Raw genomic sequence first — 23622 nt, 5'->3', positions numbered from 1 at the left:
AAATAAGATCTTATACAAAGTGAATTCAAAATAATTGGACCCCAATAAAAATATCGGACATCAAATTTAAAAAAAAACACAGCCAAATACTATGAATAGAATATTTCTTCTCCACGACAAAAAAACTAAAATAATATTTTTTATTTTAAATGACAAATTGTGTTTTTCTTTATTTATTAATAATAAGGAAAAAAAAGAAGTGTCTTGAAACCTTATGGTCGACGTATGATCTCTAGATAATATCGGATGTATATGGACACAGGACATATATTCATGTATAGTTGAGGAGCGAAATTAATACATTTCTTACGGGTTCATATATATAGATTCAATAATTTTTGTATAACTTCTATAATTTAACTAAAAGCTTATTAAAAATTGTATGTGAACACCTTATTATTGTTATAATATTTACTTAAAGTTGATATAAAATTTTATAAATTTTAAATTTCAAATTTCAAATTTATTTCCGACACTATTTCATATTAACTCGCTTGAATATAAAGTGTTCCGCCCAAGATTTAGAGAGCTTATTGATGTATTAGTAACTACATGCATGGTGCATTTTCACATTTTTCAATGACGGTTAAGTTTTTTTGCCATTGAATACATTACACAAACACAATTAAAGTCAAAATCGCTATTAAAAATAAAATAATAAATTAAAATCAATCACAACACACCCTAAGAAATGACCTTTCATTAGTAATATATCACACATATTCACAATTAAGCCAACACTTGACTATCACTTTTAGATCAGATTTTAAAAATTCTTCTTCAAATATTTATTTGAATCAGATTTGATAATACGCCTTCAAAAATAATTTAAATTTTAAAATTGATTTTAATTTTTGAGACTTTCATTCATAAAACGTTAACTTTTTTAATGTTAAATAAAATAATTTCCAAACAAACTTCAATTTAAAAATCTCAACTTCAAAAACTTTATTTTTTAAATCTAAATTTTGGAATTAAACTTTATGATTAAACAAAACTATGTTTGTTTTATTGTTCATGTTAGTGGAAAATGGTTACAAGTAGCAAAGTTGTTGGCCTTCCAAAAGGCTAAAAAAGTCAAAGAGTAAAGCAAGTAAGCAATTTAGGCTTTTATCCAAAAAAAAAAAAAAAACAACAAAAGAGTATTACTGTATTACAGATCGTTCTAGAATTTTCAATTTTACATATGCGGTTGATGAACTTCAATTCTACAAATTCAGCTAGGGTTTCGAAATTCAAACTTTAAACTGACAGTACAATTGAGTAGAAAGTGGTGGAATTGTGAATTGTAATTGCGCCGATTGGATTCGGTCACTGTTACAAATGGAAACTGACTCATCGCCGGAGTCGGATACGCTCACTCCGATGGAGCGTATTCTTCAGGTAATCGATTTTTTCTTCTTCATAGTTTGTATCAGGTTGCAAGTATAGCATTTGATCATTTTTTTTTTTGAAAAAAATTGTTTCTTTAAATGTTGAACAAATCAAAAATGTTTTTTTTTTGGGTTTTGGATGTCTGTGTGTGTGGGGATGGGATGGAGGCTTTGTGATTATTGAAATATTGTTTAGCAGAACAGTACATTTCTGTTAAAAGGAGAGGTGAATTTTTTGGGCATTTGTATATGTGATTTTATGTTACTTAGAGTCTGCACCGTGCTTATTTTATCTGTAAGAAGAGGGAATGGACTTTGCAATATCGTTAATCTACGTAGAGGACTCTATCTATGCTAGAAGCAATTTTTTTTTTGCTATGTCCTAGTTTTAAGTTCCTGAATGGAAGATTCAAGAATTGGTGTTGGGTGAGTGGGTAATCACATTTGTGTAATTGGTCATAACTAATGGAACTTATTTGGCTGAAGCTGATTTACTGTTAATTTTATGATTGAGAATTTACAGTAGTCTTGTACTTTGGAAGTTGAAGGATGGCTACATGGAGTGCACGATTTTAGGTAGCTAAAAAGAATAGTTTTATTTTTTTTTGGGTGGTAATGGTGATGGTGGGGATTATTCCTATGTTTGAAGAGTCTGCATGCTTTTGAGGTTATATGGAGACTTCAAATTGTTTAACGTTCAATACTTCTTCTACATTGGTCTTGAAGTTTCACCAGTTATTACAACGGAAGATGGTTAACGAGGAGAAGCTTATGTTATTGGAACAAAGAATCAGACGCTCATCTATTTGGAGTAGAGTATTCATAATGGTGAGTGGTACGACAATTAAAGGTTCTGCAGGTGAAAATGGGTGAAGCATATCCAATATTTGATGATTGATATGGAAGAAAGATTTTGGTGGTAAAACAAAAATTGCATGATTCCATTGTCACTATCTAAGATATCATTTAAATGGTGATACTTAGACAGACTTTTTAATGTTTCAAAATTCTTGGGCTCATAAAATTGATCAACTTGTAATGAGGTCAGTAGTGGTCAAGAGGCAAATAAGAAGAACACCTTTGCTTAGACACAGTGCTTTTGAGGATAAGGAACATAGACATAATCACAGGATTTGCAGCCTTCTCCCCTATCCTTTTCTCTTTTATATATTAGAAACTCATTGATCCAGAGAAGCAAATGATGGCCTACATGTTTTATTACGATGGTACTTGTTGCTCTCTTAGTCTGTGCTGCCTTCTAGTTAGATGATATCAATTAATCAAGCAACTACGCTGCAATCCCAAACTAGTTAGGTTCGGCTGGATGAATCCTCTATATTTTTTCTGTTCTATTCTCATTTCATTCCAATAGCAGTTCTTATTGGATGACATATTTAGGAAAAATAGCTTGGTACAAAGTTGGTACCAAGTGCAAATGCTTCCCTATGACTTCCGTGATTTTTTTGGTTCAGTACTATGCTTGCCCTCTTCCCATTCATAGAACTGTGCAGAATGCCCCTTTGATTGTCTATCCCAAAATTCCGTTTTCCTTTATTCCCTTTGTTTGGGGTGGGGGAGCGTTAGTTGATGTGATTTTGTTAACCCTAGTTATTATATGTTTTAATTGTCGCGATTAAAATGAAAATCACCACAAGGATGTGGTATCTTGCATTACCCTGATTTTTGATAGTAAAATTCTTCCATTTCTAGTTTTTGTACTGTGGGAGGAATATCAATAAATAGGACAAGTGAACTTGTCATGTAATCCCTTGTCCTCTTGTCAGATGCTTGACATGTAATCCCTTTCAACCCTTGTTGATATTTGTATCTCTTCCCTTTTTGCTCTTGGTTTAAGAAGGGGGAATAATGGATCTTGACATGTAATCCCTTGTTTTCTTATCAGAGGCTTGACATTCTTGGAGTTCCTGCTGAGAATTTGGAACAACTACAGCCTGGTTTAGTTGCTTACGTGAAGAATAATAAGTCACAAATAGCAGAGTTGGTCCCTGCACTTTTGCCTACTAATGAGGAGGCAATGGAGATTATTACAGAACAACAAATGGAGTCTCCAAGATCCACGGTCAGCTCAAGCGTTAATGTTAAAGATTTATTCCAAGAAAGTATGGATTGGATACAGTGGTTGATGTTTGACGGTGAACCAAGTAGAGCTCTGGAGCAACTGGAAGACACTGGTGAGCGTGGTGTTTGTGGGGCTGTTTGGGGTAACAATGACATTGCATATCGTTGCCGTACGTGTGAGCATGATCCAACATGTGCAATATGTGTTCCATGTTTCCAGAATGGAAACCATAAGGACCACGATTACTCTATTATTTATACAGGTGGTGGTTGCTGTGATTGTGGAGATGTTACTGCGTGGAAACGTGAAGGATTTTGTTCCAAGCACAAAGGAGCTGAGCAGATTCAACCTCTTCCAGAAGAGTTTGCAAACTCAATGGGGCCTGTACTAGATTTATTACTGTCTTGTTGGAGAAAAAGGCTTCTATTTCCAGATAGCATCTCTGGGAGAAATCCTAGAAGAAATGATCATGCTACTGAGCTCAAAATGGTTACAGATGAGTTAACATCTGCAGTGGTGGAGATGCTATTGAAGTTCTGTAAGCATAGTGAAAGTTTGCTTAGTTTTATCTCTAGGAGAGTATCTTGTTCAGCAGGCTTACTAGATATTCTAGTGAGGGCAGAGAGGTTCATGATCACTGAAGAAATTGTCAAGAAGATTCATGAATTGCTGTTGAAATTGTTGGGTGAACCTCAATTTAAATATGAATTTGCAAAAGTATTTCTGAGCTATTATCCAACTGTTGTGAATGAGGCAACAAGGGAATGTAATGATTCAGTTTTCAACAAATATCCACTACTATCAACATTCTCAGTGCAGATATTTACTGTGCCTACTTTGACCCCACGTCTTGTGAAGGAAATGAATCTTCTACCCATGCTGTTAGGATGTTTAGGGGACATATTTGCGTCTTGCGCTGGAGAAGATGGTAAATTGCAGGTAATGTTGTATGATAATTATACTAAACTAAGGAGCATTATATTATTGTGCGAAATGTGAAGTTCTGATATAAGCTTGTTTATATACTTTTTTTCCCCTGATAAGAAACATGTTTATATACTCGTTAAATTGTAATAGCTTGTTTTTTTTACTCTCTTTCCTTCTATGTTTAGACATGTCTAAAATCTCCCTCTGTAGTTTATGTACTAAGACGGTGAACCGCGGTGCAATAGTAAGAATTGCTGTTGTCTGACCAAAAGTGTCATGCTACAAGCTGTGGAAAGAGCCTCCTGCAGAAATGCAATGCAAGGCTGCACACAATAGATCCACTATGGTCCGGTCTTTTGCTGGACCCGCAGATAAGAGGATCTTAGTGCACCGGGTGGCCCTTTAGCTTATGTTACTAAATAGGCTGGTCTTTGTTCTTGGATGGAGATGTATGTATGATTCTTCTGTAAGATTTTGTCTATTTGGTGTAGACTTCTTCTGCTATCTCCACATAACTCCACATAACTGCTCTGACTTTTCCTATGCACAGATAGATTAAGGTATTAATTACGGCAAATGTAAAAGCTGGAAATGAAGTCATAATGTTCAATTTCCTTTAATAAGTTGGAATCTGAATACATAAAATTGTTTTAGTTTCTGCAATATGTAGACAAGTGCATGAAATGAAGGCCATTAATTCCTGCACATGAATTTGTTTTCATCTTATTTGAACAGAATAACCTTGGATTGCCAAGTTTAGTTTTTAATCTCCTATGTATTAATTAACCTAATGATCAAATGCAATTTCTTTTCTTTGCTCTTTTTTTCCTTCTTTGGATCAGCTGCACAACTCAACTATTCTACATCGTACCTCATACTTCCACTAGTCCTCAAAGCCGGTTAATTACGAAACAAATTCTTTTTTATCTAGAGAGTTTCTTTTCGTTAAATGCGTTGAACTCTATCTGTTGGTATCACACTAATTTTTGGAAACTTTATATCCACCTGAAAGAACAAAACACAAAAAAGTGAAATCCTATCATCTTTGTCGGAACCTCGCCGGAAATCACGATCGATAAAATAGTCCACCATACCAAATCTACCACAAGAGAAAGAAAAAGATTTTTTTTAAAGATCTTATGAAAACCAAGAAGGAAAAAAAAAGTGGAAGAAGAACAAGGGTGTGTGTAGATTGTAGACTGTAGACCATAGGTAATTTTTATTTATTTAATTTTGTTGAAAATTAGTTTTTTTTTTCTTATACTTTATTTTCAAATTATTATTTTACACCTAAATGCCACATGTCCCTTTTTAGTTAGTCATCATGCCATGTCATCCACAAGTGTATTACACTTTAAATTTTAGTTGATCGTAAAAAAAAGTCAAAATGACACAACAGGGCGGCCTTACTTGAGGTGTCTAAGTGAAAGTTGGCGCCAACTTTATGGGGCTGCCGATGGGTTCCGCCTTTTATTTTGATATTCTTTTATCAAGTAGTTATCAATACGAGGAATATCAACTTTAGAGTGACTTTCTTACCAAAGATCAGGCAGATAGAAGTAATCATGTAGCTTTTTTGCCATGTTGGAATTCAAAGTGGTCTTCGTTCTAACTTTATTAACATATCAACTGCAAGTTCTTGTGAATTAGGAGTTTTCTCAATGGGTCATCATATATTCCCCAAGGTCAAATGCTCTTTAGTGCTATGTGTTTGCATGTGAATAATTATGTATAGTCTAAGTTTAGTTTGACGATTTACTGTTTAATGAGTTTTCTGAAGCACTCCTTTGTCAGATTATTCACCATTGGGGTTTCTGATGTTCTTTATTAGCCTATAGAATATGCTTTTATATTTTGTTTGGAGAGACGCATGACTGATTGACTAAGAGGAATTTTCAAGTGCTCGCCTCTTGGTCTTATTCTTCTCTGTAACAGAGTAAATGTGTTGATGGCAATGTCTAGCAGGTCATCTGAGCATACATTGCTCTTGATGTAGTTTATCTGGAAGTTAATTGATGATTGGTGTATGACTTCAACTTAACAGAAATAATGAAAGAAAAAAGGTGCATGCTTGTAAACTTACCAGTTTATAAAAAAAAAAAGGTGCATGCTTGATGTAGGTGACATAGTTTTCTTTGAGAGAAAATGTGCATGCTTGCAGATGCTTAGCTTTGCTTCTTTTCTTGGGCTTACTTCTGCCAATCAAAGAAGTATGCACATCCGAAATATATGAATATTTGATATGAATTTTGTTTTTGTAGGGCCTTGGGCTCTTTGCAAATGAACAACTAGTTTTTTAAATATTTTAAAATAATTTATTTGATAGTTCTATTCAGCGGTGACATAACTGGTTTTGTTTGATTTTTTGCTCGTTCTACCTAACTTTTATGGTCTTGTCAGTATACTTTCATCGTTAGTGGTATTATCATATTTATGAATTGCCAGTCGTTGGTTTGCTAAGGTTTGCTTGGTTATTCAGGTCATGAAATGGTCAGATTTGTACGAAACTACTCTCCGTGTGGTTGAAGACATTCGATTTGTCATGAGTCATTCTGTTGTACCTAGATATGTAACTCATGATCGACGAGATATATTGAGAACATGGATAAAACTATTGGCTTTCGTGCAAGGAACGGACCCACAAAAAAGAGAAACTGGCATTCATGTAGAAGAAGAGAGTGAGAATATGCATTTGCCTTTTGTTTTGGGTCATTCTATTGCAAATATTCACTCTCTTTTGGTGGGTGGTGCTTTCTCTATTAGTACAGAAGATGCTGCTGATGCTTTCTTCAACACACACACAGAAGATTTTGAAGACCAAGATAGCCAAAGACATGCAAAAGTTGGAAGGCTATCACAGGAAAGTTCTGTATGCAGTATGGCTGGGAGGAGTCCATTAGAACATGCATCCAGGGTTCCTGAAGTAACATATGATAGTTCTCCAATATCATCATCTGTTTTATGCTTAACATTCGAGTGCCTGAGGGCCATTGAAAATTGGCTGATAGTTGATAACACTTCGGGAGCTCTCCTTCACATATTATGTCCAAAAACAAGTTCTACTCCTGGCAATAATTTCTCTATGTTGAAAAAAACACTTTCAAAGTTTAGAAGAGGCAGAGAAATGTTTAAATCTCAGAGTCCTCCTTCAAATGACGTTAGACTCTTGACTTCTGCTGAAGGTTATAATAAACAATACTCTAATCCTTCCCTGAATGGTCGGACTACCTTGGATTCTGGCCAGGGTTCGGGCCAAGAAGCAGCTTGTCTTGGTGGTCTTGATGACAGTATGCTGGAAGGAGATAATGCATCTGAATTAGAAGCTCTGCGGTTGCTGAGTTTGTCTGATTGGCCTGATATAGTATATAAAGTTAGTTTGCAGGATATATCTGTTCACAATCCGTTGCATCGATTACTTTCAATGGTTTTACAGAGGGCACTAGGCAAATGCTATGGGGAGAGTGCACAACCAGTTGCTAGTTCTGCTAAGTTGTCATCTTCTGTCCATTATGACTTTTTTGGCCACATTCTGGGAGGCTACCACCCACAGGGTTTTTCTGCCTTCATTATGGAACATGCTCTTCGGATTAGGGTGTTTTGTGCTCAGGTTCATGCTGGAATGTGGCGTAGGAATGGTGATGCTGCTATATTATCCTGTGAGTGGTATCGCTCTGTCCGCTGGTATGTATACAGTTAAATGTGCAGTCTTTATTCATGGCTCTATGATGAACAATAGTGCATTTCTTTGTTATGCTAATATATATGAGATTTAATCTTTAATATTCCTTTGGATAGTACTAAGCCAATATCTTTCTAAACATTTTATGCAGGTCTGAGCAGGGTCTGGAGCTTGACCTCTTTCTGCTACAATGCTGTGCTGCACTAGCCCCTGCTGATTTATATATCAGTAGAATTTTAGAACGTTTTGAGCTATCAAATTACCTATCGTTCAATCTTGAACGTCCTAGTGAGTATGTGATTCACATTTTCTTTTTACTTTCATCAACGACTTCCATTTTCATCCACTATGTGATTGCTTCCACGGATCAAGTATAAAACACTATTTTCTTTAATTTGATGATGTATGTATACCATCATTACATAAGGGATGCTCTTGACACTTAGATTGATCATCGTCAGAATAATCATGTTCCATAATTTGTACTTAATTGTGCAACGGTAATCTTTGTGATTAGTACTTGCCTTGTCAATTAGTCTTGTTAATTGATATACACGTTCACCTATATTAAACAGTGGTTAAATCCTTGTAGAAAGAAATCCTTGATAAATTACATCTTTCCTGACATTTTTATGCAGCAATTCCATTTTGAGAAAGAGGTAGTGAAAAATATCGATGATTTTATATATTTGAGATTTTTTATGAAGTTTTTCTCTTTAGAATACATTATTCTGATGCCTTTTCTATTAATATTATAGGACATGCACATGTTTTTTTTTTTTTTGATGACAAGGGAAACCCGCAGCCGCTATCCTTTGGGAGCGCACAGGGTAAAACCCCCGCTCCTATGCAATAGCTCGCAAGCCACATAGGAGAGGTAATCCGCACTAGGCCAGCCTGGTGCGACGAGCTCGACCCAGAAGGCAAACCCCTTGCTTTCGCTGGCAAGGGGTTTCAAACTTGAGACCTCCAACATGGAAGTCCCACGTTCGAACATGCACACGTTACTTAGTTACATTTGTTCTTTCCAGAATTTTTTATATTTTCTTACTGGTACTTAAATAAAATCTTCTCCGACAACAAACAGGAAATAACCTAGGAAATGATAGAAGTCGTTGTCGTGCCACTGCTCTTGTTAAAATTTGTAAGTTCTATAGCTCCACTGGAGCCAAAGATGTTAAACTGTGTCCTATTTCATGGCAGAGGTATCTGCACAATCCTGAAACTTAAACAAATAAGATAAAAAGAAGATTAGACAATAGCTAGGCCGTAAGGACATACTTGTTATAAGTAAATTCTCCTTTGAAGTGTGTGTGTGTGTGGTGGGGTGGGGGGAGGAGGTAGACATTGAACCTTTACTTGATATTAATATAAAAAAATGTAATACATGAAGGAAGAGGACATGTGAATGTACCTTGTATGCTATGCTATAGTTGTACCTACTCGACTCTTTACAGTCTGCGTACTTTTCCAAAAAGTTTTTAAATCATGCCTGTAGAGATCATTATACATGTTTGGAAAAATCATATATCTAGGGATGTGTTTAACATCTACGAGTTGCATCATCCTTAAGCATTCACATGACTTTGACGATCTAATAAAAAAAAAGGAACTCCTTTTAAGATAGTTTGCTGCAGGGTTTTTGTTTGCCCTGAAAAGAACTGGGGTTTGGGTTCGTAGAGGGTTTTTTAATTGCTACTTGCTACTGTATACTTTCTTTGAGATGATTGATAGTCTTTCCATTGAGCTATTGCTGGACATGGGCATGAATTGGCTAATATGCTTACGGTTAGATAGACTTAGAAGATCTGATTCACATGAGATCTGCATTGTATATTTTGATTGGCAGTGTACCTTGTTGTATATGTTTAGTATTGATAATATGTGATGCTTTGGAACCTCGCAGGTACATTTCCCATGCATCTACTACTTGCTCTGTCTAATACAATTCACCATTCTTTCTAGGTACGAACCCGCTTTAGTTCAAGAGATGCTTACTCTTATTATTCAAATATTGAGAGAACGACGGTTTTGTGGGCTAACCTCGAGTGAATGTTTGCAAAGAGAATTAGTATATAGACTATCAATTGGTGATGCCACTCATAGTCAGCTGGTGAAGTCTCTTCCTCGTGACCTATCCAAGATTGATAAATTTCAAGAAGTTTTGGACAAAATAGCAATTTATTCAAATCCATCTGGCATGAACCAGGTTTATTTCTGATATTTGGTTCATACTTAATCCTTGTACATTTCCAAGGGAAAACAATTTGATCATTTTTCTGTCCTGTGATATTTCCCAATTCCTTATCTATCACAGGGTATGTACAAACTGCGGTTGCCCTATTGGAAGGAACTGGATCTGTACCATCCTCGTTGGAATTCGAGGGATGTGCAAGTAGCCGAAGAGAGATATATGCGTTTCTGTAATGCATCGGCATTGACCACTCAGCTTCCAGGATGGAGCAAGATTTATCCACCACTTGGTCGTATAGCTGAAGTAGCTACCTGTAGGACAGTCCTCCAAATTGTCCGTGCTGTTGTATCATATGCTGTGTTTTCTGATGCATCAAATGCTTCACGTGCTCCAGATGGTGTTCTGTTAAGAGCACTGCATTTGCTGTCATTAGCATTGGATATTTGTCATGCACAGAGGGAATCTGGTGAACATAGTTGCTATAATGGTGATGTTATTCCAATTTTAGCGCTAGCTTGTGAAGAAATATCAGTGGGTAAATTTGGTGATCAGAGCTTGCTATCTCTTCTCGTTTTGTTAATGAGGAAACACAAGAAAGAAAATTACTTTGTGGAGGCTGGAATGCTTAACCTCTTATCTTTGGTTGAAAGTGTACTGAAGAAATTTGCTGAACTACAACCTGAATGCATGAAAAAACTGCAAGATCTTGCTCCAGATGTGGTCAATCAGTTATCTCGATCCTTTCCAAGTGGTGATATGAATAGCTTCAGATCATTTTCAGACAGTGATAAGCATAAGGCTAAAGCTCGAGAGAGACAAGCTGCTATGCTGGTGAGATTACCCAAGAGAAGTTAAATGATTTGTTGTTCAATAATTTGCTAAATACGGATAATCTATTTTTTGCTCTCTAGACAATTAACCTTAAGTTGTTCATTTTGCTGCTGTGTTGTGTTTGGCTGTTAGCTATGTATCTTATGCCTTGAGAAGTGGAGATTCCTTATTTGGCATACAACAAGGGAGGGATAGCCTAATGGTAAAGACCGGCATCCAACCATAAGGTTTGGGGTTCGAGTCACCATAGGCACAAAATGGGAAACATGCAACCGTTGGATTTCTAGGTAGAGGGTTTGGGGTGGTGGTCTGTACCAAATAAAAATAATAATTATCCTTATCCGGACAGGTTTTGGCATTCTCCATGTGTAAAATTTATAAGCATGTAATGTTGAAACATAAACTTAGTATGCTCTACCTCAGATTGGGAATCCTCATGGATTAGAAGCCCCACATGTATATGACAGAAGAGATGCTGAAAAAGTGTGTGGGAGTTGCTGCGCTTTGACTCAAGAGTGCATGGATATATGCTAGGATGACTGACTTTTTTTTTTTTTTTGGAAAACAGAGGTCTAATGTCAAGGTAACATTATTTTGGATAAGAACAGAGAATAAGGAAATAAGTAGAATTTATGTAGCAACAAATGATTAGAAGGGTTAACATAGGTGGGAAGTCCTCCATCTACTTATACAAGTGGAGTCCATATTATTCACATGAAAATAAATAAATAAATAAATAAATGGAGGCCTAGTCAATTTCGTCTTATCTAGCAGAAAATTTTGGCACAATTCCAGTTTAAGAAAAAATCTTGTGTTCATTTTTAAAGTCAATTTTTTCTTCTTCTAGCAGCATTGGATGAAACCATGCTTAGTATAAAATTCTTTATATGACAGAGAAGAGTGATGTTACTGGAGTGAAAATAGTAGGGTAAAGTGTAAACTACATTGATCTCCCCTCTAGTTTGTTACTATCACATAAATATACTCTCTCTTGTGTAAAATCACATTCTTCCCCGTTGATGACTCTTGGCTGGTGGAGTTAAATTTGAGTCTATTGACTCCATTATGCCTTACCTGGACTATAGGCATATTAATTTTCAAGTAAAATGATAAGTTACAAATTCAGCAGCTGATTAATGAAGGTATCCATTTTCTTAACTCAGAATACTTATATTAATATTTGTGACTCAACAAATGAAATTACAATGACAAATGAAAAATAATACAACTTATTCTAGATGAAATAGTATCCCTACTTAAAGTATTTACTGAGCTATGGGTGGGGGTGGGGGTTGGGGGTTGGGGATTAGGTGAAAACATTGGAGATGTTCTCACCAATCTCTCGGATGTAGATTGAGAATATTCCTTTTTTCCGAAACTGGTAACTTGTTCATTGAGAGTATTCTGCCAGTCTCAGGTTGAACCCCCCATAGTAAATTGGACTCCACTACTTAACTGTAGAAGTGACCCCTAATTACAATGTGACATGCACAGATGCCCTTTCCATCTTATATCTTCCTACAAGAAATCTAGAAAGTTTCAAGTTCAAATCCTAGTGGAGGAAAAAATTACTTGGTGATTTCTTCCCATCTTTCCAAGCTTTGGTGGACAAAGTTATCTAGTACCTGTAGTAATGGAAGGTAGCAAACAGGAACCTGTGGAATTAAGCGTGTGCACAAGCTGGCTTGGACACCTATTCCATTCCCCATGAAGTAGGATACATAGCTTTATCCTGCAATACATCAAGGCATATACACGGGAGAAGGAGGATTCTGAACCTATCAAACTCTACCTTTTTAGTGTTGTCACAACCACATAATTTAATTAACAGAAACTCACCCAAACTGCACAAAACATTAGTCTTTTATTGCAAACAGGTAACTGTATTTATTAAAAAAATATGATTGCAAATAACCTCCTCCATGTTTCCCTAGAAAAGGTGTAATGCATAACTGTGTCTATGACTTGCTGCTTTATCCACCAGCTAAGGTAATGCTAGAACAATATCTTTCCCTGTGATATCTTGAACAAGTTACTAGTCATAAGTCTAACGTGGAAATTGGAAATCAGAATTAAATTATATCACAGAGGAAAATATTGTTCTGGATAAGCACCCAATGGTGTGGCTTTGTGGTCCATGGAGTTGGAGAACCGTGAGGTCACATTTTGAAGTTCAAACAGAGGCAAAAATGCTAAACGATTTCCTTCCATCAATGGTGTGCAGAGTTACTCAGTACCTAATGGAATAGTCAAGGTACACATGTTTGCCGAACACCGCTGTCAATAAGAAAAGAAGAAATAATTGTTCCAGATAAAGGTAGATAGTTGGTACCTGTTTGAACCTACAACATGCCAAATATGGTGACAAACATGTACAAATGCATCTTGACCTCATACAAAAGCTCTTCGGCACTAAAAAGAATGATGTGCTGCAATGAAGTTTTCTCCCTAAAGTTGAAGCTGGCCTGCTTTTCCTTCTGTAATTAGAAGCGTAAATTTAGAAAGTTTTGTTTTAACATATCATATATTTAGAATGTTACTTGTTTCATTGTCATTATAATGTATACTTTCCATTGTGCTATGTTGCCATACCATAGTAGAACCAGAGAAAATTTAATCCTTCTGTTTTCAGTTGATAATACAGGGAGAATCTTGTTTGACTCTGTCACTTTCTCAATGTATTCCATGTCTAATTTACAGGAGAAGATGAGGGTTCAACAATCCAAGTTTTTAGCAAGCATTGATTCCACAACAGATGTTGCGGCAGATGATTCTAAACATGGCAAAGACTTGTGCGATTCAGATGGTAGACCTAGATCTGAAGAGGCTACTCCTGTTATCTGCTCTCTTTGCCGTGATCCAAATTCTAGAAGTCCTGTATCTCACCTAGTTCTTCTTCAGGTAGGTGGCTCTATTTATGTGTTGCTATCAATTTCTTCTGCTTGGATATGACTGGTGATTTATCTGATTATTGAACTTTAATTTATCCCCTGATAAGTGGAATAACTCTTATTTCATCTTGATTCCTGAAATAAGAAATCCAGGCTTCTCAGTTGCACCAACAGAGGTCCTCCTTCATGGGAACAAACTCGCCGCCCTGGGAAAGAGCCCACGTCTTGTGCCAAACAAGTGCCAAATATTTCATCTGAAAGGAGCAATCTTTCAAGAAGTTCAGAAATTACTTCATCATCTTGGTTAATGCAATTAATCCAAAATAAAGTAAATGAGTTTGCTTTAGAAGGACAACCTAAGGAAGTGGAAGCATTTCTGGAATATATCAAGGAAAAATTCCCCTCAATGAAGAACATTCAACCCTCTTGCGCATCAAGCACTGTAAAGAAAAAGACATCCTCTTCCTTTGAGATGCTAGAAGAACACATGTACTCGTTGATTTGGGAAGAAATGGATGCTAATTCATGGAACTGGGATCTTTTAAAAAATGATAGGAAACTTTCAGCTTTGGGTGATAATAGGAGTGCTGAGTCACTTCTGCTTGGAAGATACATTTCTGCTCTTTCAAGAGAATGTAGTCCTTCTGCATCAACGAGCCGCAAGGCACAATTGGAGTCAAGTATGCTGCTTCCAACATACAAGGGATTTGGTCCATCAGATTGTGATGGAATATATCTTTCATCCTGTGGGCATGCTGTGCATCAGGGATGTCTTGACCGCTATTTATCTTCACTAAAGGAAAGGTATTAATTTCTTAACTCAAAAGAGGGTGCGTTGCCTTGAAAGCTTTGGTTTTAATCCATTCCTTTTGTTTTTGTACTTCTGAGACCGTCTTGTTTGACCACTGAAGTGAATGTCTTAAGCCAATATCAATTTTTCTGATTTGGCGGAATTCTCTTTTCTTTGTAATAGGGTTGTTTCCTTTTACTGACCATGCATTTTAGACTACTTTATTCTAGTATTTCCTTCTCAAACTTAAATAGGTTTCTTGTAACTTCCTATTTGGATGTGTTATTGTGTTCCATAGTAAGCCTTCCCTCCAATTCTGCAAGTTTAGGGCAGTAACTGTCTCATATCTTTTATGCAGATATACCAGACAAATTGTTTTCGAAGGGGGTCATATTGTAGATCCGGATCAGGTAAAAAACCTCCATTCTAGTCTTACTCTCTGCTCTCTGATGGAGTTGATACTAAATTATTTTGTCATTTTTGCTGTTTTTCAGGGGGAGTTCCTCTGTCCTGTATGCCGTGGACTTGCTAACTCAGTTCTGCCAGCATTACCTGCCGAAACTAAAAGGTCAACACCGTCTCTTTCAACTGGTCCATCAGATGCTGTAAGCCTTTCAACGCTTCGTTTTCAAGAAGCTTTATTTCTCCTGCAAAGTGCAGCTGATGTTGCTGGAAGTAGAGAGATTTTACAGAGTCTTCCACTTCAGCAATTCGGGCAGATGAGAGTAAATCTTGATTATGTGGTTCGGGTATTATGTGAAATGTATTTTCCGGACAAGGATAAGATTTCAGAATCTGGTAGGCTTAGTCACTCTCTGATTTTGTTCGACACACTCAAGTACTCCCTTATATCGACAGAAATTGCTGCTCGATCTGGGAATACTTCTTTAGCTCCAAACTACAGCCTTGGTGCTCTGTACAAAGAACTCAAATCTACAAACTGTTTTATATTTGCCTTGTTACTAAGCATTGTACAAAGCACACGGACAAAGGACTCACTTACTGTCCTGTTGAGGTTAAGAGGAATTCAGCTGTTTGTGAAGTCTATATGCTCAGACATTTCTGCAGATGAGTGTCCAGATAGTCCTATTGTTGGAGGTACGGTTCCTGCTCCATTAGTTGCTTTTTGTGCTTCAATTATTTTGTTAAGGATAAAACTTAGATTCTGGAAACATGGATATAGTGGTAATCGATGTCAGGGGAATGTAGAAGCAGTTTATGATTGTTGGTGTGCTTTGCAGGTAATATGCAAGACATCTTGGAATTTTCTGAGACGGAATTACAGTACCCTGATATTCAGTTCTGGAAACGATCCTCTGATCCAGTTCTTGCGCATGATGCTTTTTCATCATTAATGTGGGTTTTATATTGCCTCCCGTGCCAATTTTTGTCGTGCGAGAAATCATTCCTGTGTCTTGTTCATCTTTTCTATGTTGTCACTATTACTCAGGTTACCACATATTTTCTTTGTTCAATCGTTGTCTCTACTACTAATTAGTGTGTTTTTTCTTGAAGGTGCTAAGTCATTATTTTTTCTTTTCAGATTGTAATTACCTATAGCAGAAAGCGACAAAGTAGTTTGTCTATGTCAGGATGTAGTGATTCTCTAGTTACAGACATCTATAGAATAATCGAGGAAAATGGAGTGGCTTACATATATTTTGATTCTAATCATATTGAAACGCATGATGTCAAAGATGCAATCCGTAGCCTAAGTTTTCCTTATTTAAGAAGGTGCGCATTGTTGTGGAAATTGGTTCGTTCTTCTGTATCAGTACCATTTAGTGGCGGCAGTAACATATTAGATGGATTACCATATTCAATGGGTGAAACAATGGAATGTGGGGGAAACATACCAGTTGAGTTCAATGAGATTGGAAAGTTGGAAAAGTTATTTAAGATTCCCCCACTTGATGATGTTATTAGTGATGAAATAGTTCGTTTTGTGGTTCCAAGATGGCTGCGTCATTTCTCCAAGCAGTTTGAAGCTCGCACGTTGAATGGTGTTATGTATTCTACCCCTGCAGTCCCATTTAAACTGATGCTTTTGCCTCATCTTTACCAGGACCTCCTACAGAGGTTGGTTATTTACATGCATAAGTATTGTATTTGACTTGTGTACTATATTTGTAATAGTATCCAATTTGTCTACTATCTTTGTATAACCGTTGAATGTTTTGGATACGTTGGTGCTACTTTAAGGTATATTAAACAACATTGTCCAGACTGTGGAGTTGTTTTGGAGGAGCCTGCATTGTGCTTGTTGTGTGGTAGACTGTGCTCTCCAAATTGGAAGCCATGCTGCAGGTTCAAGTGCATCTTTTATTCTTCTGATAGTCCTCTTAATTATGTCTGACATATTTGATTTCGACAGGGAAAGTGGGTGCCGAACACATGCAATGGCATGTGGAGCGGGTACTGGGGTGTTCTTATTAATCAAAGTAAGTGGTATTTCTTTTTTGCTCTTGTATTTTTGTCTTGCTCTTTTTGATGCAATACCGTCTTTTAGGACAAGTAGAATGACTTTTACTTATCCTTTCACTACAGAAAACCACAGTGTTACTTCAAAGATCTGCTCGTCAGGCATCGTGGCCTTCCCCATACTTAGACGCATTTGGTGAAGAGGTAAGTCAGTGGTTTAGCTATCTTTGCATGGTATGAAAGGGGTTTTGATTGCAGAAGATTTGTGTTTGGTTGACAACAATTTTGTTCTTAATTTTCTAAGAATATGGAGAAGGGGAAAAATAGATTGTTTCACCTAAGGAGAGATCACTGAGAGTCTCAAGAACGTCCTTCCAAATTGAAGTCAATTCAATTAGGCACTGGAGTTGTTTTCCCTGTTTTTCTCCACAAACTGAAAGTAGAGTTGGAACTGGTCATAAATGGTACCTCTTTGTAGGTATCTGCTGACAAAATCATTTTTCATAATTGACCATAACACGTCTCCCCTCATCATCTCCTTTCTCTTCCATCTTCGGCAATGCCAACCCCTCTGCCCTCCCTCTTGGCATTCTACTTCCTCTCCAACCCACAACCCTAAAATGCAGCCCAACATCCATCTTCTTTTGTTATTTCTCTCTGTGTGTCACCAATGAATATATCAACTTTTGTTTTGGATGGGGGATCCATCTTAGAGCAGAAGAGCAGACTTTGCTTTATGTGTAGGTAGCCAGCCATATCTTGTTTTCAAATTTCATCCAAAGCCCAAAGCTGTGGAGCAACAATTATTGTGCTATTTCTTTTATATTTTCTTCCATCTTTTCTTTTTTGGTGCGATGCTAGAACTTAGGTATATGTGTCGTGAAGAATGAGAAAAGTGATTTTTTTTACAAGAAGATGGTCGTATACTCTCTAACCACTCCAAACTAGTTCCCAAAAATTCTAGGAAAAAAACAACAAAAATTTGAAATGTGAAATTCTTTGTAAACTTGATATGTAAAAGGTTCTAATTGGGAATCCTTGAATTCGGTGATTTTTGAAGCCCTAATTGGACCTAATGGTCGGTCGGATATGGATGTTCTTCTTTTAATTGCTTCTAATTTGAAATTTGCTATAAAGTGGGCAGGCAATCAGGCAAGTCCAGTTTGTTTTGGACTTCAATTTTGGAAGTTGAATTGTGGGGTCATGTATTTATTTTTGAATTATAGCTAAATCCTTAATTGTTTTGAAAGCCACCTAATGGCCATCTTGCTACCTGTAATCAGTTCTGCAAGGTTTTATTTGTCAAGAAAGGTGTTTGGGGTTTCAATGGTTCATTCTACCCCTTAGTATTTTTCTCACAGAGCTAACTGTAGTTTACTTGTTTGTCACATACTTTTATATCATTATTTTCTGTTCCACTCACATTTCTGGCACTAACACGAGAAGCATTTTAACAGTCACATAATATTTACACGTAAATTGTACAGTGAAAAAATATATAATTATGTTATTTTTAAAAGAGTTTATACTTCCTAGCACAACATTGAAGTTTAGTTTCTATTTTGAAGTTTGCCGGCTATTTTGAGCCCCCGAGCTCAAAATGTGAAACAGTTACAATAGGTGCTTTTATATAAGAGACGTTGCTTTTCAAAATAGCACAACGTAGAAGTCAAAATGTGAAACAATTACAATAGGTGCTTTTATATAAGAAACGTTGCTTTTCAAAATAGCACAATGTAGAAGTTTAGTTTCTATTATGAAGTTTGCTGGCTATTTCGAACCCCCAAGCTCAAAATCTGAAACAACTAAAATAGGTACCTTTTATTTGAGAAATGTTGCTAGCTAAGGTTCTTTATACCCACAAATCGTCCTCAACATTTTTATTTTGATTACTTATTTATTTAGTTTTATATTTTGAGTTAAAAAGAAAATTGGCCCGGGTCAAGTTTGTTTTAGGGATGTCTTTAGAGTTTCCAATTTGTGACAGTCCAACTTAATCTGTTTAAAAATGTTTCTTAGGATCTGATGGATAGTGGTTACTTTGCTTCTGTTTTGTATTTCCTTCTTTTTGTGGGTCAAATTAATTTTTAATCCTTGTCGAGACTGGTGTGGGTAGACATACATGCACAGTGCTATGGTCTTTGGTTATCCATTTGGTATCTTAAAACTTTCTCTTTATACATGCAGGATTCCGGAATGAATCGTGGGAAGCCATTGTACCTAAATGAGGAACGCTATGCAGCCTTAACTCATATGGTATAGAAAAGAACTTTGCATAATTTACTGCTGCTGTGACTGAGTTTCTCTTATTCTGCTATTTGTTAGGTGGTATGATTAATGTCCTTGGAGGTAAAAACAAGAGAAGGGGGTAAAAAGAAATGCTAATGATCTCTGGAGGAATAGAAAAGTAGAGATTCTTCTTTCTCTGATTGTCTTGGGTTAAATGGAAAAAAGCTGTTAAAGGCATTGAAAAAAGTCGTATGGCTTAAAAATCTAGGGTTAATTATATACTCCATGTGCATCTTTGAGCTTTGAAATGTCTTAAAGAGTGCAACCAGTGAGCCACTGCTTATGGTACCTCCTTTGCTTAGACGGTTAAAGGCTCTTTCACCAATATATATGTTATATGTCTATGTATCCCTTCGGTCCCATTTTATGTGAAACTCTTTCCTTTTGTCATTTGTTCTAGTAAGAATGACACTTTTCTGTATTTAGAAACAATTTTTTGAAGCTTTCCATTTTACCATTAGTGAAATAATTTATAGAAACAATTTAATTTGAAACTTTCATTTTACTCTTAATGAAATGATTCATAGCCACATAGCTATCTGTGACATGTTACATTACCAGTTTTTTCCAAACAAAATAATCCGTGACATGTTCTACACCACAAGTTTCAAAAGTTTTTTTCTTAAACTCCATGCACAGTCGAACACTATCACATAAGTTGGGATGGTGGGAGTATCATTTACTGAAAATTGAGCAGGTACGAGCCATTTTTTCCCTTTTGCAAAGTTCATGGTTCCTTACTCTCAAACGTACCTAAGCTAAGCTTATTGTAATTGCATGTCCTGCACTATGTTGTCTTCTTATAGCTTTTACTTTTCTTATTCCCCTTCACGGTATCAATTGTCTTCTTCTTTGATGTTAGTTGCTATCTTGATTATCTTTATAATAACAAAGAAGTTTTGTTCCTGTCTTCTGAAATCTGAACGAGCATAACTATTGCTTTAAATAAGGCGTTGTAATCTGAGAAACAATGGTTCACAATTATCTTTATTACGTAGCTCTAGTTGTAGCAATTTGTTGATTTGTTTGAATGGACATTGTAGGTGGCTTCTCATGGACTAGATCGGAGTCCAAAGGTGCTTCATCAAACGAATATCGGCAACTTTTTGATGCTTTAGCTCAACTTTTTTCATAAGGTTTGGTAAAGGTTAGTTCAAGATCGCCAGATTCTCTACATATGTCTTCACGTACTGACATGTAGTTTATCTTTTTACCTTATTTGGACCCATGCAGGTTAACTAGGCCCATGGAATTCGTCTAAGATGATAAAAAGTTATCAACTGTCCAGTCCCGAGTTTTGACTCAGACACAGCATGTTCAATGTTCTGCGATCTGCTACTATTAAATGTACAGATTATTAAGGTTAGTCTGTAATTTCTTTGTTTTATTCTGATAATTTTTTTTTTGCTTTAGATGTAGTGCAATGCAAATAGATCAGTTTCATTTGCTTGTCTTGGCGGCAGGGTTTTCCGGACAGTTCCTTTGTATGATTGTTCGTGATTAATGTTTCTTAAATTCCTTTGTTTAATTCAACTTCAATTTACTTTTCCTGATATTTCTGTTATCAGTTATCACTGTGTTAATGAAGTGTCTGAGCTTGCTGATAAAACGTAAGATGAGTGCATTAACACCATGTTAATGAAGTGCCTAAGATTTTAAAAAATGGTTTCCAACAATTAAACTCCAGACTCGGCATCAAAATTCCAGGTGGAACCTCAAAATTGATCAATGAGATTTTACAATAAAAAATGCAATCTTGGGTAAGGACGGGTCTGGTGTTTGGACTTTCTGCATAGTAGGGACTTCTGGCAGCTCTCTTGAAAAAGTCAGGTAGTAGACCAACTCGGTTCTGAATACAGGGATATTCGGCATCCTCATCTGCTAGGTTAAAGTTGTACATGATTTTAGCGAGTACTTGTGTCAGATAGTGTTTGGCAGGAGTTTCTTTTTTTTGTGGTTTAGTTTGGTTAGAATTTGTGTGTCAATTCAAGGATAAGTGATTACTCTAGGAATTCTCAAAAGTATCATCTTTGCCGGGTAAAATGTTAGATCAATTGATTTGAAGAATAGTTTATGGTTGATGAAAGAACTGAATGTATATCCTTTTGAGGCTTTCAAATGATGACCAAAAGATACATTATAATCTATACAAATAGCTTTGTCCCTGCTTTGTTTGTACTGTTCCGCATGGTGGGAGGGAGACTTTTTAGATCTTTAAATTTGCAATTCATATTCAAGTTACCTTTCTCAAAAATAAATAAATTGCAATTAATAGTAGGATCTTTAGTAATCCAAAGAATTGACCTGTGGAATCTGATAAATGACTGGACTACACTGCATCAGCCCCTCTGCATGTCCTACTTCCCTTTCTAAAGTGATGGTAAACATTTGAATCACATGAGGTATTTTATTTCTTTCCACTCCCCCAAACTACCCCCCAGCTAAGTCAAAAGAATTCTAGCCTGAAGTTCTGTTATGTTAGTTACTAAAACAAGACAGCTAGAATCAGTTGAATTGATTTTGGAGATAAAAATGTTCTCTTATGCAGTCATATTTTCTGCTAAAAATGTTGCTGATGAAAAGGTTCTTATTGCCATTGGCTCCCTTTGATTGTTCTCTTTTCTGCATCTCGCAGGCACCTGATCCGTCCTCTCATTAGTTTTTCCTGTCTTTGTTCTCCCATCTCCTTTTTTTCAGAAGGAAAAGGAAAATAAAAAAGCAATTTCCTTGATGGTTTAGATGTTCTAGTTTATAGAATCTTTTTGAATAGGTTTTGCTAAAGTATAAAACATCTCTGGCAGATGAGTAGGCATTGACGTCTGTGGCAGAGAAGGATTTGCTTTTACCAGAATGGGACGTTTCGGATTCCATGAAAGTTACTTTGGTGGTGGAGCGGCTGTTTTTTCGCTCTTACTGTACAGACATTGTGAATAAAGTGTGTTTTAATGTAGTTTTGATCCATCAAATTTGTCTCCTTAGAGGTGTAAATTATAGTCTAAGCAGGCAGATGACACACAAAAACACAGTTTACTCTGAAGATGTAAATTGAGATCTAATCAACAATATGTTGAAGAGCACCAAGGCTTTTGAGTTGCACTTAGATATTATCTAAGCTTACTTTTGCACTGGTAGTTTATCTGTCGTCGAATTTCTGGAATTCTTAAATTGAGCTCGCACGATTGTGAAATTGCTCCTAAAAATAAATTCTCTCTAGATGTTCGTTTAAACTCAAAAATCATTTAACTAACAGAGTATTCATTTCTACTAGTTTTGCCAAGAAAGGATTCAATAGTAGTGGATTTTGTTAAGAGCTAGTCTTCCACGATAAAAAAGAATGATAAATATATAGTACAATGCTTTTATCATTTAATCCAATAACACATAAATGTTGGTTAGGAACAAAGAGATAACTCTCGAATAGAGTATTAGATTTTAGAACGGAAAGATATAGCGCATGAAGGTTGGTTAGGAACAAATTCGATAAATAAAGATTACTCTCGAATAGAGAATTAAAAATTAGAACAGAAAGATTTATCATAGTTGAATGTAGGGGTGTGCAAAAATCGAATAGAAAAAAATGTTATTGGGTTATTGCTATTGGGTTTTTAGTATTGGGTAAACTGTTAACCCATTAAGACGATAGTAAGTTATAACTATATTATCCTTTATAAATATTAAATATTAATAATTTAACATAACTAGACACTATATCAGTACTCTACACTATGATCTACACACTTCACACGTCATAGTACTTCTACTTCACATCAGAAATTCCATATGTATTTGTTGTAACATGTTATTATAGCCTTCGTACTACATCTATTTTTATTGATGCAATTTCTCATTATATTTCTTGTTTCACTATATCAAAGCATTTATATGTGATTTGCTTGTCTCACTGTATCGTGCCTAATTGTTAGAGAGGTACCAAATCATATATTTATTTTATGAGCATTTTCTCATTGGGTAAACCAAAAATTGAACCGTTAATGACCAAAAATTCGATAAATCAAAAACCGATAAAGAATATCTTATTGGTTTGTTATTGGTTTAGCGTATATAAAAATCAAAAATAGATAAACTGAATCAATAATACGTAAAACCGAACCGAATGATCGTTGCACACTAGACATAGTTGAATGGT

The 23622-nt window shown here is 36.0% G+C and overlaps 1 protein-coding gene across 3 annotated transcripts; it reads left to right on the top strand.

Annotated features, from left to right (window-relative positions):
• The first annotated feature begins 1118 nt into the window (after positions 1 to 1118).
• LOC125865595 (E3 ubiquitin-protein ligase PRT6-like) lies at positions 1119 to 22599 on the top strand. 3 transcript variants are annotated; one of them, XM_049545797.1, is made up of 20 exons: positions 1119 to 1383; positions 2100 to 2201; positions 3277 to 4392; positions 6860 to 8061; positions 8211 to 8351; positions 10025 to 10268; positions 10377 to 11084; positions 13785 to 13985; positions 14121 to 14779; positions 15124 to 15175; positions 15260 to 15863; positions 16007 to 16215; positions 16309 to 16844; positions 16968 to 17072; positions 17140 to 17206; positions 17313 to 17390; positions 19374 to 19442; positions 20519 to 20611; positions 20709 to 20837; positions 22277 to 22599. In XM_049545797.1, exons 1-18 carry the CDS (start codon positions 1324 to 1326, stop codon positions 20591 to 20593), a joined length of 6228 nt encoding a protein of 2075 aa, XP_049401754.1. In that variant the 5' UTR covers positions 1119 to 1323; the 3' UTR covers positions 20594 to 20611; positions 20709 to 20837; positions 22277 to 22599. The 3 variants fall into 3 exon arrangements, with proteins under 3 accessions (XP_049401754.1, XP_049401753.1, XP_049401755.1); XM_049545796.1 differs by having other exon boundaries at positions 1120 to 1383; positions 20519 to 20622; XM_049545798.1 differs by lacking the exon at positions 2100 to 2201 and having other exon boundaries at positions 1121 to 1383; positions 20519 to 20622.
• The last annotated feature ends 1023 nt before the right edge of the window (positions 22600 to 23622 follow it).

The sequence above is a fragment of the Solanum stenotomum genome, chromosome 5 (assembly GCF_019186545.1).
Source record: "Solanum stenotomum isolate F172 chromosome 5, ASM1918654v1, whole genome shotgun sequence".
Classification (NCBI taxonomy): domain Eukaryota; kingdom Viridiplantae; phylum Streptophyta; class Magnoliopsida; order Solanales; family Solanaceae; genus Solanum; species Solanum stenotomum.
This window is presented reverse-complemented; position numbering and strand designations above follow the sequence as displayed.

What these genes read in the sequence shown, in the direction of transcription:
- LOC125865595 (XM_049545797.1), top strand. Translation starts at nt 1,324, where the DNA reads ATGGAAACTGACTCATCGCCGGAGTCGGATACGCTCACTCCGATGGAG. An exon ending in TGGTATCGCTCTGTCCGCTG is followed by an intron (nt 8,062 to 8,210) that starts GTATGTATACAG and finishes CATTTTATGCAG; the next exon opens with GTCTGAGCAGGGTCTGGAGC. An exon ending in TTATCTTCACTAAAGGAAAG is followed by an intron (nt 14,780 to 15,123) that starts GTATTAATTTCT and finishes TCTTTTATGCAG; the next exon opens with ATATACCAGACAAATTGTTT.